The sequence below is a fragment of the Entelurus aequoreus genome, linkage group LG10, assembly GCF_033978785.1.
Source record: "Entelurus aequoreus isolate RoL-2023_Sb linkage group LG10, RoL_Eaeq_v1.1, whole genome shotgun sequence".
NCBI classification, from domain to species: Eukaryota; Metazoa; Chordata; class Actinopteri; order Syngnathiformes; family Syngnathidae; genus Entelurus; species Entelurus aequoreus.
Genome location: NC_084740.1, coordinates 19,826,465 through 19,839,883, shown reverse-complemented (window position 1 = coordinate 19,839,883; position 13,419 = coordinate 19,826,465). Strand labels below are relative to the sequence as shown.

General features: G+C 35.7%; 2 protein-coding genes across 2 annotated transcripts in view; one reads left to right on the top strand and one right to left on the bottom strand.

Annotated features, from left to right (window-relative positions):
• Positions 1–1,733: 1,733 nt before the first annotated feature.
• On the bottom strand, positions 1,734–3,040 carry LOC133659314 (dnaJ homolog subfamily C member 30, mitochondrial-like). Its single transcript, XM_062062062.1, has 2 exons — positions 2,889–3,040; positions 1,734–2,654 (listed from the first exon to the last, which is right to left on the bottom strand). Exons 1-2 carry the CDS (start codon positions 2,990–2,992, stop codon positions 1,949–1,951), a joined length of 810 nt encoding a protein of 269 aa, XP_061918046.1. The 5' UTR covers positions 2,993–3,040; the 3' UTR covers positions 1,734–1,948.
• Positions 3,041–4,776: 1,736 nt separating this feature from the next.
• Positions 4,777–13,419, top strand: part of bud23 (BUD23 rRNA methyltransferase and ribosome maturation factor) — a 29,770-nt gene continuing 21,127 nt past the window's right edge. The window contains exons 1-4 of the mRNA XM_062062061.1: positions 4,777–5,000; positions 5,270–5,307; positions 9,007–9,102; positions 9,287–9,369. Of these exons, the coding sequence (XP_061918045.1) occupies positions 4,956–5,000; positions 5,270–5,307; positions 9,007–9,102; positions 9,287–9,369 (262 nt within the window). The 5' untranslated portion in view covers positions 4,777–4,955. The remainder of the gene's footprint in view (positions 5,001–5,269; positions 5,308–9,006; positions 9,103–9,286; positions 9,370–13,419) is intronic.

Here is a 13,419-nt window from a genome sequence, read left to right as displayed (position 1 = left end):
CCCCTGAAGAGCAGGGAAAACCTGTGAAAGAGGCTTGTAGAAATAAAATAGTCTCCGCGTTTTTTCCTGACCTAATGAATATATATATATATATATATATATATATATATATATATATATATATATATATATATATATATATATATATATATATATATATATATATATATATATATATATATGTGTATATATATATATATATGTATATATATATATATACATATATATATATATACATATATATATATATATATATATATATATATATATATATATATATATATATGTATATATATATATGTATGTATGTATGTATGTATGTATGTATGTATATATATCAAATATATATTTTATATATATTGTATGTATATAAAATGAATATATATTTTATATAATATATAATACATAATTCATATATATATATATGAATGGGACAAGCGGTGGAAAATGGATGGGTGTGTATATATATATATATATATATATATATATATATATATATATATATATATATATATATATATATATTTATATATATATATATATTGTATATAAATATATAAAATAAATATATATTTTATATAATATATATATACTACATAAGTCATATATATATATATATATATATATATATTTATATATATATATATATTGTATATAAATATATAAAATAAATATATATTTTATATAATATATATATACTACATAAGTCATATATATATATATATATATATATATATATATATATATATATATATATATATATATATATATATATATATATATATATATATATATAGTTTAGGGACAAGCAGTAGAAAATGGATGGATAAAATAAATATATATTTTATATAATATATATAATACATAATTCATTTATATATGTGTGTATGTATATATATGTATATATATATATATATGAACAGGACAAGCGGTAAAAAATAGATGAATGGATATACATATTTATATATATATATCCATATATATACAGTATATATATATTATATATATATCCATCATATATTTAATACATAATTCATATACATATGTGTATATGTACACTGTATATATATATATATATATATATATATATATATATATATATATATATATGTACACATCCATCCATCCTTGTCCCGTTCTTATTATACAGTATATATATATATATATACATATATATATATGTATATATATATATATATATATATGTGTGTATATATCCATCCATCTATTTTCTACCGCTTGTCCCGTTCATTCATATATATATATATATATATATATATATATATATATATATATATATATATATATATATATATATATATATATATATATATATATATATATATATATATATATATATATATATATATATATATATAATGTGTGTGTATAGCTTTTAACCCCCCTCGTGTGAATGTGGAGTGAATAAATAATGGTTTCTCACTTCTCTGTGAGCGCTTTGAGTAGTTGATAGAAAAGCGCTAAATAAATCTAATCTATTTATATATATATATATATATATATATATATATATATATATATATATATATATATATATATATAAATCGAATCTATTATATATATATTATAAATATAAATCGAATCTATTATATATATATTATAAATATAAAAATATATATAAATATAAATCAATATATATGTCTACAACTGATGTCATGAACTCGGGCGCCCTCTACAGTTCACACCTCTGCACTACAAGACAGACAACACTAAACGCTTTGATACAATTTAATAATGTTTACAGCACATTTTTGGATTCAAGGGAGGAAATTAAAAAAAACTAAAATCCGACAATCATGAGTCAGAGTCACTGAAGATAATTGTACTATCTTAGATGGCCAATATGCTTGTTTTGTGTCAGATTTGTTTACATAAAGTGTCCTAAAGCCAGAAGGGCCCACTCCTGTCCTGACACTTTTCTTTTCTCTCAGGGCTTGTTGTTGAGGTTTAAAGCAATGAATCCCGCCGTGAACATCAACATGAGCGCCACCATCTCCACCGCGCTGCGCCGCCTTTGCTTTTCCCTCTTCTTGTACAGCTCCTCCGCTCGCTTCCTCTGGGCTTGCATCTCTCGCTGCCTCTGCAGCTGCTCGCCATAGTGCGCCTGGTAAAAGGCGTCAAAATCAAACATGGGCCTCTCTCCGGTTTGGTAGGAGGCCTTAGATTTGGGGGTGTCGGTGGAAGCGGGCGGTGCCGCACCCTGGACGTCTGACGTGCTCATGAGACCCTGGTCGTACTTCCTCTTCAGAGCGTGGTCGCCCAGCACGCTGTAGGCCTCGCTGATCTCAGAGAAGCGCCGGGCGGACTCTTCGTCCCCGGGGTTTTTGTCCGGATGGTGGACCAGGCACTGCTTGTAGTAGGCCGTCTTGATCTGCGCCTGTGTGGCGTTGGGGGAGACTTTGAGGATGTCATAATAGGCAGTCCTGCTCCTGTACGGGTTGCTCTCACTCGTCTTCCGGTAGCTTCTTGATTGTTGTCTTTCTGACTCCTGCTTTACTCGGATGAAGATGACAGTACAGAAGGATCTTTGCTGCTGAGCAGTCCTGATGCTGTTAAGATGAACGGAAATGGCTCCTCTGATCCAAGAAGTCCTGTTCAGATGACCGGAAATGGCTCCTCTGACTGATAACAACCTAAATGCGGAAAAGCCTTGAAAAGTTTGTCTTGCTTGAACAAATCCGACAACACGGGACGAGTTCCAGTCCAAATAAGTGTTATAAATACATATTTCATCCACCGAATGACCTGTTTTCACTCGGCTTAATTGTATTTTGGGTTCTGTCAGTAGCCGTTTTGGCTGAAAATGGCTGAATTTCCGCTTTGAATCATCGTCATAGCGACTGTTAGTAAAAGTGACGTTTGCATACCGAGTTCCAGAACCTTCCCCGCGGCAGACCGGTCGACAATGGCTATATTTGAAGCTGGACAACCGGCAAACCCCGCCGCCCAGTTTCTGGGCGACCTCTGCCATTTTGCCATGGCAGAGACGGAAAACGATTACAACTTCCGCCAACGACAACATACTGTCGACCAATAGGAATCACTGTTTACAGGAAGTAGTAATCATGGCTGACCAATCACGAAGCAGCAACTCGTTTAAAAATATAAAAATGACTAAAATACCAATGACAGCATGCTAGTAAAATATCCCCAAAATTTGTATTCAACCTCCCCAAAATATATGTGTACAAAGTATATATTTTAAATACAGTAAATAAATAAATGCAACTCCTGCCAACGACAATATACTGTCGACCAATAGGAATCACGGTTTTACAGGAAGTAGTAATCACGGCTGACCAATCACGAAGCAGCAACTCGTTTAAAAATATAAAACGACTAAAATACCAATGACAACATGCTAGTAAAATATCCCAAAAATTGTATTCAACCTCCCAAAAATATATGTATACAAAGTATATATTTTAAATACAGTAAATAAATAAATGCTACTTCTGCAAATGACAATATACTGTCGACCAATAGGAATCACTGTTTACAGGAAGTAGTAAACATGGCTGACCAATCACGAAGCAGCAACTGTCTCACCCCAGTCGTTTAAAAATATAAAATGACTAAAATACCAATGACAGCATGCTTCTAAAATATCCCCAAAATCTTATTCAACCTCCCAAAAATATATGTATACAAAGTATATATTTTAATTACAGTAAATAAATAAATGCAACTTCCGCCAACGACAATATTCTGTCGACCAATAGGAATCACTGTTTACAGGAAGTAGTAATCATGGCTGACCAATCACGAAGCAGCATCCGTCTCACTCCATCCATCCATCCATCCATCTTCTTCCGCTTATCCAAGGTCGGGTCAGTCGTTTAAAAATATAAAATGACTAAAATACCAATGACAGTATGCTTCTAAAATATCCCCAGAATCGTAAGATGTGTGTATCACAATCCTTATTTGTTTGCATGATGTGTGTATCACAATCCTTCAATGTGTGCAAGATGGGAAGGTGTGTGTAAAGCATTGTGTGTAATATTTCGCAAAAACGGTGAAGCAAGTATGTATGACATACATAGACTCGCCTGTTGCTGGCGAGAAGTGGTATGTACTTTAACTGCGGGAAGATCTCAGAACTGTGACGCCTTCCAATTGATAATCCCGTGACCCAAGTGGACTCACAGTCTCACAATTTGCACTGTTTTGCAGGACACTGTAATAAAAGAAATTCATAATCCACCTGGTGCCAGTGATATGTTGAAGCGACAGCAGTGTGGAGCTGCATTTTTCCACATACAGTTGTGGACAGTCACATATATATATATATATATATATATATATATATATATATATATATATATATATATATATATATATATATATATATATATATATATATATATATATATATATATATATATATATATATATATATATATATATATATATATATAGCTAGAATTCACTGAAAGTCAAGTATTTATATATATATATATGAAATACTTGAGTTGGTGAATTCTAGCTGTAAATATACTCTCCTCTTAACCACGCCCCTAACCACGCCCCCCACCCCCCACCTCCCGATATTGGAGGTCTCAAGGTTGGCAAGTGTGATGTATGTCCCGGCCTAATATTAGGCAAATCTGCACAGTGTTTTTTTTACTGTGTGCAGACTTTGATAACTGTGATAAAATTACAAAAAAAATTGTGTGTAAGCGATTGGAAAAAACTGTAAATAGATGTTTTGAAAATCCAAAAAAGAAAACCCAAACACTGGGCTTTGTACGCGAATGGTCGCTAGGTGGCGACACAGAACCTACCTACACCTTTAATTCCAATGTGTGGTTAGCCGAAGAAGAAGAAGAAGAAGGCTGGCCACGCAGAGCTGGTAGTCACATGTGTTTACTTCATTTCAAGTAGACTAACTATAGTTTCCCCCAGACACAAACTCACAGCAAGGAAGAAGTATGAGCTCCTGTCGACGACCAGAACATTCTGCCCCTCCAGATGTGGTTCGTCTTTGCTTTTGTGGCAGCTCAGCTAACAGTTTACATGTAAACTGCACGCTATGATAGCTAGCTAATGTTGTGTTTTAGTCCCCGTTCAAGTAATTTTCTATTTGTTGTCAAGTAATATTCTATTTGTTGTATTACTGATGTTCAAGTAACATTCTATTTGTTGTATTACTGATGTTCAAGTAATATTCTATTTGTTGTATTACTGATGGCAATAAGTGAACATGGGCTGCGTGATTATTAATTCAAACTGTTGTGTTCTCTAGTTTTACGACGCAAAGGAGGCAAAGAAATACTCTCAAAAGTAAGTCTGGATGCTTCATTCATGTCACCTTCTGGTAGTGTTGTACCTATAGACGTGTTATAAGTAGATGCAGCATTTGCTGTTGTGACGCGAGAAATTGGGCCGCCATCTTGAAGTGGTGGTGAGGAGCCGGCGAGCAGCCTAAACTGACAGTTGACAGGTAGAAAACAAAGATGCTAAACTGACAGTTGACGGGTAGAAAACACAGATGCTAAACTGACAGTTGACAAGTAGAAAACAAAGATGCTAAACTGACAGTTGACGGGTAGAAAACAAAGATGCTAAACTGACAGTTGACAGGTAGAAAACAAAGATGCTAAACTGAGAGTTGACAGGTAGAAAACAAAGATGGTGTTCAGCATTTTCCTGCTCAAATGAGCGGACTGTTGAAAATAGGAGTAAGTAAGATTTAACAATAACGTGCTATTGGTTGTATTTTGTGAAAAGAATATTACCACAGAGTTGAGAAGTCGTAGCCGCTTGCAAACAAGAGTATGACCATAATAGAATTGCTTGTCAATGACATTAATTACATTTAAACATGTCATACTTAAAATAACATAAAGTTGAAATAAATGATGACGATAAAGATTGTAAAAAGCAACAGGGGTAAAAGTTAAGACCACAGTCCAGGTTATGTGGGGGGAATATATGTTAGCTAACTAGACAATCAGATGGACAGTGGCTATACAGTATTATTGTGTATACTTCTCTGCAAACCTATGAAATGTTCTATTTTGTCTTCATTATTTTGTCAGAATGCACCAGAATGCTTCATTTGTATGTGAAAATCACAAAGAAATCTTCTGGGGGAGGATGACGCCCCTACAGGGGTTTGGTTTACAAACTTTCAGCCCCACCTACAACAAAATTCACCAGCCGCCACTGATTATGATGCATTCTCATTTTAGGCAAAGTATAAGACAATACTTTCTTAACAGTATAATTGTAACCAGGAATAAGTCTTCAAGTAACAATATTCTAATACTCACATTGTTGGGTAAGACAGAATTTGGTTTTATTCTGAATCCAGTGAAACAGATTGGTGGGTTTAGCTGATATAAAGACTTTCAGGTGTTTATATATGTTTATGTTGAAGTATTTGGCAGACGCTTTGATCAAAAGCGACATACATAAAAAATACATATAAAACAATCACTGTAAACATGATCATTTTAGGGAAGAATGTAATACAAGTGAAACAGATTGGTGGGTTTAGCTGATATAAAGACTTTCAGGTGTTTATATATGTTTATGTTGAAGTATTTGGCAGACGCTTTGATCAAAAGCGACATACATAAAAAATACATATAAAACAATCACTGTAAACATGATCATTTTAGGGAAGAATGTAATACAAATTATCAATACAAAGTGTCAAGACAGAATAAACTCTCTACAGTCTATAGGTCCCTAAGATTTATAAATATCTAAAGTATTCATACATTGTTTATGTAGGATATACGCATGTATATATAACCTAATCCTATTTTTTCTTCAACTTAAAAATAGCTGACCGTTTTTTTCCCCCTTCTCTGGGATTATATTCCCAGTTTTGATCTCGGACGTCTGGTCACTTGTAGCATATAAGAATATTCTATTACTGGTAAGCAAACTATGAATAATAATACATGTGTCCTTTATCATAGCTACACGTATGACAAAAAAGCGCGTGAAAATCAGTGGTATTCAGTGAGGTAAGATGAATTAAATGCGCTGACAGTTCATTGCTCCTGCCAAATGAATTGCACTGAGTGGAGCGGATCACCACTCCGCGTCTCGTCAGCGCCAGTAGGCAGTTGCGCTCGATGCTGCGTACCCTTAGAAGATGTCTATGGTTGTACCAACATGTAATTCCATAATTTTCTAAATAAAGGGGACCAAAAAAATGCATTATTGGCTTTATTTTAACAAAAAATCTTAGGGTACATTAAACATATGTTTCTAATTGTGAGTAAGTTCTTAAATAAAATAGTGAACATACTAGAAAACTTGTCTTTTAGTAGTAATTAAACAAACAAAGGCTCCTAATTAGTCTGCTGACGTATGCAGTAACATATTGTGTCATTTATCTACCTATTATTTTGTCTACATTATTAAGGACAAGCGGTAGAAAATGAATTATTAATCTACTTGTTCATTTACAGTCAATATCTGCTTATTTTCTCTTTTAACATGTTCTATCTACACTTCTGTTAAAATGTAATATTCACTTATTCTTCTCTTCTTTGATACTTTACATTAGTTTTGGATGATACCACACATTTAAGTATCGATCCGATACCAAGTAGTTACAGGATCATACAATGGTCATAATTTAAGCCCTCATGTGTCCAGGGACATATTTACTGACTTTATAAAAATAATATAAATTAAAAAAAGACGAAAAAATATTTTGTATTGCTCAAAAATATCGATGTAATCAATATTTTTGTAATCAATATCAACAGCAAGCTTTAAAAATATTTTTTTTCAAACCTGTTTTTGTCTTAGATTTGAATTTTTACTGCATGTCATGGTTGACCACTGGGATATGTTACTTTACCTGACTGTGGTAAAAATATATATTTGCAGTTTGCAGCATCATTGTTGAGCACTTCTTGAAAACTAGATATGCTCCTGTACTTGGTATCATTACAGTGGATGTCAGGTGTAGATCCACCCATGGCATTTGTTTACATTGTGACGCCGGTGAGCTACAGAGTGTAGTGAAGCATGTTTAGCTATTCCTCGTTCTGCAGTGATAATAATACTTGTAAGAAACGTACTTTATTTGTTGCTATAGAGACAAGGATTAGTGATTTAGAAGTAGCTAAATCACTGCAGACTGCGGATGGATGTTAGCTGCTATCTAGCTCGCCATGTCTTAAAGCACCTCTTCCTGAGGGTGTTTCAGTGTTATAACTTCATCTTTATCATTAGTTTTAAAACCAAAATGCGTCTGTTCTCCCTTTTCTGTCTACACACTGTGTCTGCTTGTCAGTACTCCATGTGTGTGTGCGCTGCAGAACATGCTCCTCTGCTCGTAAAACCAACAATGTCATGACGTGACGACGAGGCGCCGTCATGCCCGTTAAAAATAAAAGGGGGAGGGGGTTACCGGTACTTTTTAGAGGCGGTATAGTACCGAATATGATTCATTAGTATCGCGGTACTATACTAGTACCGGTATACCGTACAACCCTACCTTCTAGTTAATAATCTTAAATCAAAACGAGGTATTTTGGTATTATTATAATTTTAACATGCGAACCATTCCATGTGACACCACACTGAAGCTAAGTGACGCTTACAACAATTTTGTGTGTGTGATTAAACATGTCTCGTTAAGATGATTCTAGTGATAGAAGTATAGATATCTTCTGATAAATAATAGGAAAGTTATGGACTTTAAAAACCGGTGAAAATGCACAAATTTCGGGTCAACTTCTACAATACAAAGTAAATGGGGTTTAAGATTTTAGGTGTGACCGTTTTGTTAAAAATGTCATAACTTTCTTAATATTTAGCCCATTATAAAAAGGTTGGTATCATTATTGAAAGCCTGTCAAACAAACCATTTTAGATAGATACCTGGATTAAATTGGTTCAGGTTGATTTTATTCAATAAATTACATACAGTATTTGTAGCAACAAGTTGAATATTTGCTGTTGCATTAATGCATGGCTTTTCTTTTCTTTTTTTTTGCTGTTCATCAGTTCTCGAATGATCGAGATTCAGACCCAGATGTCAGAGAGAGCTGTGGAGCTTTTGAACCTGCCAGAGGGACAGCCATGCTTCCTGCTGGACGTTGGGTGAATATTTATTCAAGTTTATACATAATCCTAAAATGTATCGATATTTTCTTCGCTCATACACGTAGCTACAATAATAGGAGGAACCACTCAGAGCAGTTGTACTCCACTGCAAAATATAATCATATCATTTACATGTTTGGCCTCATTGAGGTGAAACTCAGTGTTTTATTATGTGTCTCAGGTGTGGCTCTGGTCTGAGTGGCGACTACCTGACAGAAGAAGGACACTACTGGGTTGGCGTTGACATCAGCACCGCCATGCTGGGTTAGTGCAAACTTTCTGATTTAACGATTATGACCCTGGACATAATAGCAAAGAGAATGTTTTCCACAGCATAGTTATGTCAACTTTTCTCACAATGGATTGTGGAGTTAGGAAATACGTATTGACCCACATATAACACAACCTTTCTTTTTTTAAACTATTTTTTTTTGGGGGGGGGGGGTTCTGTCAAAATTAAAAACAAAAAAGTTTTATGTAAATTGATTACCTTAAAATTAGCATCATAACTCCTCTGTTGTTTGCTGAAAACCATTAAGGCATTTTTTTTCTTGGGGGTCTGTTTCTATGTCAAGGCTCTATCTCTCCAGATGTGTAGATGTGTGAGTGGTAGGGAGAAAAACTATGACTATCTTGGTTTGGCACCAGTTGGCACGTGCATAAATCTACTGAATATCAGACCACCATTCTTTTTCTACAACAAAAATAACATATTTGGGTCGGCCTGGGCCAATATTCGATAAGTCAATTAACCGACGATCAATGAAAATTACGTTGGTAAGTTTTACGTGTGTATGCTTCAAGAGCCTTCACAATTTTCATCGGTTTCAGAACCAGCGCGTGTTTGTGCTATAGCGCAGGGGACCCCAACCACCGGTCCGGGTGCCGGGACGTGACGCATTTGCTACCGGGCCGCACAGACACATAAAATAATTTATAAACGACTGCATTTTCTCCAACTTAACTTTCGCCTGTCCCACTAGACCGCAAGTGTCAAACTCCAGGCCCGGGGGCCAGATCTGGCCCGCCACACCATTTTATATGGCCCGCCAACGCCTGAAAATAATATGCATCAATAAAGTACTTACTAAATGTATTCTTTCTTTCCATTTTGACAGTAAAACATACATTTATTGCATGCAATTGCATGTTTTTTGATTCAATTATATCTAATAAAGTAACAAACACTATATTATTATACATTAAACATGTTTTTTCTTAAAATACAAAATACATACTTAAATATCTGCTTGATTTATGTATGAATCTGTAATAATAATGTTAATAATGTAATGTTAGTTACATTTGTATGAATTTAGGTTGCAAAGTAGTTATCTCTGATAACAAAGGAACCATTAGTTTCATGTTTCCGAATAATGTAACAGATATATTATCATACATTCAACATGAAAAAAATACCTAATTGACTTATTATTTCAAAGCAAGTTATCCATTAAATTATACATTATAAAAATGGTAATAGATTTTACGGTGGGGAAAAAAATGGCTGCTCAGTGGCCAGAATTTTATCATAAAAAAACAGTCGTACCATTTTTTTAAATTTAAAGTAATACAGCGCAAAAACAACAACCATAGAGTTCATGATTAACACTGGCTGCTCGGTCGCCACAATTTTACCGTAAAAAAAACATGGTAGCCTTTTTCTATTCACAGCAATATCCTGTAAGAAAAAGAAAACGATCGAATCCACAGTAAGATTCTGCCGACTGAGCTGCTAGTCTACAGATTTTTTTTTAACGGAGTACGTAAAAACATATATATTGTTGTGCAATAATATTATGAGGGGAATATTACTCTCCGTTACAAGCGGCCCTCTGAGGGCCGCCATAACTACCATGTGGCCCTCCATGAAAAGGAGTTGGACACCCCTGCGCTAGACACACCGATAAGCTTGTTTATAGATGTACAATAAAACTCCTCATAGGAAGTTGCCATTTGTTATATTTGTTATAACTTTGTTACATGGTAAAATGCACATTAATGAACATATAAAATATAAATGTGACAGATTGTAGCCCAAAAATGATTTCCATCTGCAGTCCTGCTGGGGATCTCATTGCAAAGAAACAAGCCCAGGGCTCCCACTAATTCAGCGGTATAGTGAGTTGTGTTTTTCATGCACTTATTTTTGCTGTGTTTATCTGGCACAAGTGGAAGGCCGGTCCCTGAAAATAATACCTACATTAAACCGGTCCCCGGTGCAAAAAAGATTGGACACCCCTGCACTAGACACACCGATAAGCTTGTTTATAGATGTAAAACAAAACTCCTCATAGGAAGTTGCCAGCCATCCATTTTCTACCGCTTGTCCCTTTTTTGGGGTCACGGGGGGTGCTGGAGCCTATCTCAGCTGCATTCGGGCGGAAGGCGGGTTACACCCTGGACAAGTCGCCACCTCATCGCAGGGCCAACACAGATAGACAGACAACATTCACACTCACATTCACACACTAGGGACTATTTAGTTTTGCCAATCAACCTATCCCCAGGTGCATGTTTTTGGTTGCCATTTGTTATATTTGTTATAACTTTGTGACATGATAAAATGCACATTAATGAACATTTAAAATATAAATGTGACAGATTGTAGCCAAAAAAATAATTTCCATCTGCAGTCCCCAGCAGGTTGATGGTAACCTGCTGGGGATCTCATTGCAAAGAAACAAGCCTCCCACTAATTCAGCGTTATAGAGAGTTGTGTTTTTCATGCATTTATTTTTGCTGTATGTATCTGGCACAAGCGGAAAGCCGGTCCCTGAAAATAATACCTACATTAAACCGGTCCCTGGTGCAAAAAAGGTTGGGGACCCCTGCTATAGCGGACTGAAAAGAAGGGGGTGAATCATCTTGTCATCATTTAGTGTCTTTGACTCTTTGTGCGTCTTTGTGGCCTTCTAGCATCACATTTATCATTTATAGTGCAGGCCTGGCCAACCCACGGCTCTTGTTTTCATATCGAAGTTTGTGTTTTTTTTATGTGTGTTAGGTGAGCAAGACGGTCTGCAAGAGCGGTCACTCTTTTGCATTGGTTTCTGTGGCTGTGGGCGTTTCAACTACAAACCAACGGTACTAATAATAACTGCTGTAAAACGCCCAACGGTTAGTATTAAATTAAAATTGTCGAAAAACCGGCATTCATAATAGCACTTTGATACGGAAGGACTGGCGCTCGCTAGCTTAAATGCTAACATGTAAACCAGGAGTGCCCATTACGTCGATCGCGAGCTACCGGTCGATTGCAGAGGGTGTGTCAGTCGACCGCCAGCCAGGCATCGAAAAAATACAACCAATAGATCATCGATCTTCACTATAACGTCACTTTTGTCACTTGATTGACACCTGAAGGTCTTGTGAGATGACGCTGGCTGCTGCCAGATCATTATTAAGAAAAAATGACCGACAGGAAGGCGATAAACTGTTTTTATTTCAACTGTAAGTTAAAGTACCAATGATAGTCTCACACACACACTAGGTGTGGTGAAATTATTCTCTGCATTTGACCCATCACCCTTGATCACCCCCTGGCTAACCTCCCCAGGAGGTGAGGGGACCAGTGAGCAGCAACGGTGCCCGTGCCCGCAAATCATTTTTGGTGATTTAACCCCCAATTCCAACCCTTGATGCTGAATGCCAAGCAGGGAGGTAATGGCACCCTTTTTTTTAGTCTTGATATGACTCGGCCGGGGTTTGAACTCACAACCTACCCATCTCAGGGCGGACACTCTAACCACAAGGCCACACATCCCGTCAAAAGCCTAAAGACTGACTGCACAGTTCCTGTCTTCACAGTAAAAGTGCTGCTCCATCCTGCCTGCGTTAACAAAATAAGAATCTCCGAAAGCTAGCGCTAACAAGCTAGCAAGCCGCGGAGTTTGTCGCCAATGTATTTCTTGTAAAGTGTATAAAAAAGGAGTATGGAAGCTGGACAAATAAGATGGCAAAAAGCAAGCACTTTCATGTGGTATTGGACAGAAAGGAGGACTTCTTTTTCTCCTCCATTTGAAAATGTGGTGGTTATCATCACTACTGTCTGATTCCAATCAATGCAAGTCATCACAATCATACCAACTTATATTCTTGTCTTCACGAAAGAAAGGAATGTTAAACATGGTTGTATTATCATTAAAGGCCTACTGAAACCCACTACTACCGACCACGCAGTCTGATAGTTTATATATCAATGATGAAATCTTAACATTGAAACACATGCCAATACGGCCGGGTGAACTTATAAAGTGCTATATTAAATTTCCCGCAAAACTTCCGGTTGAAAACTTCTATGTATGATGACGT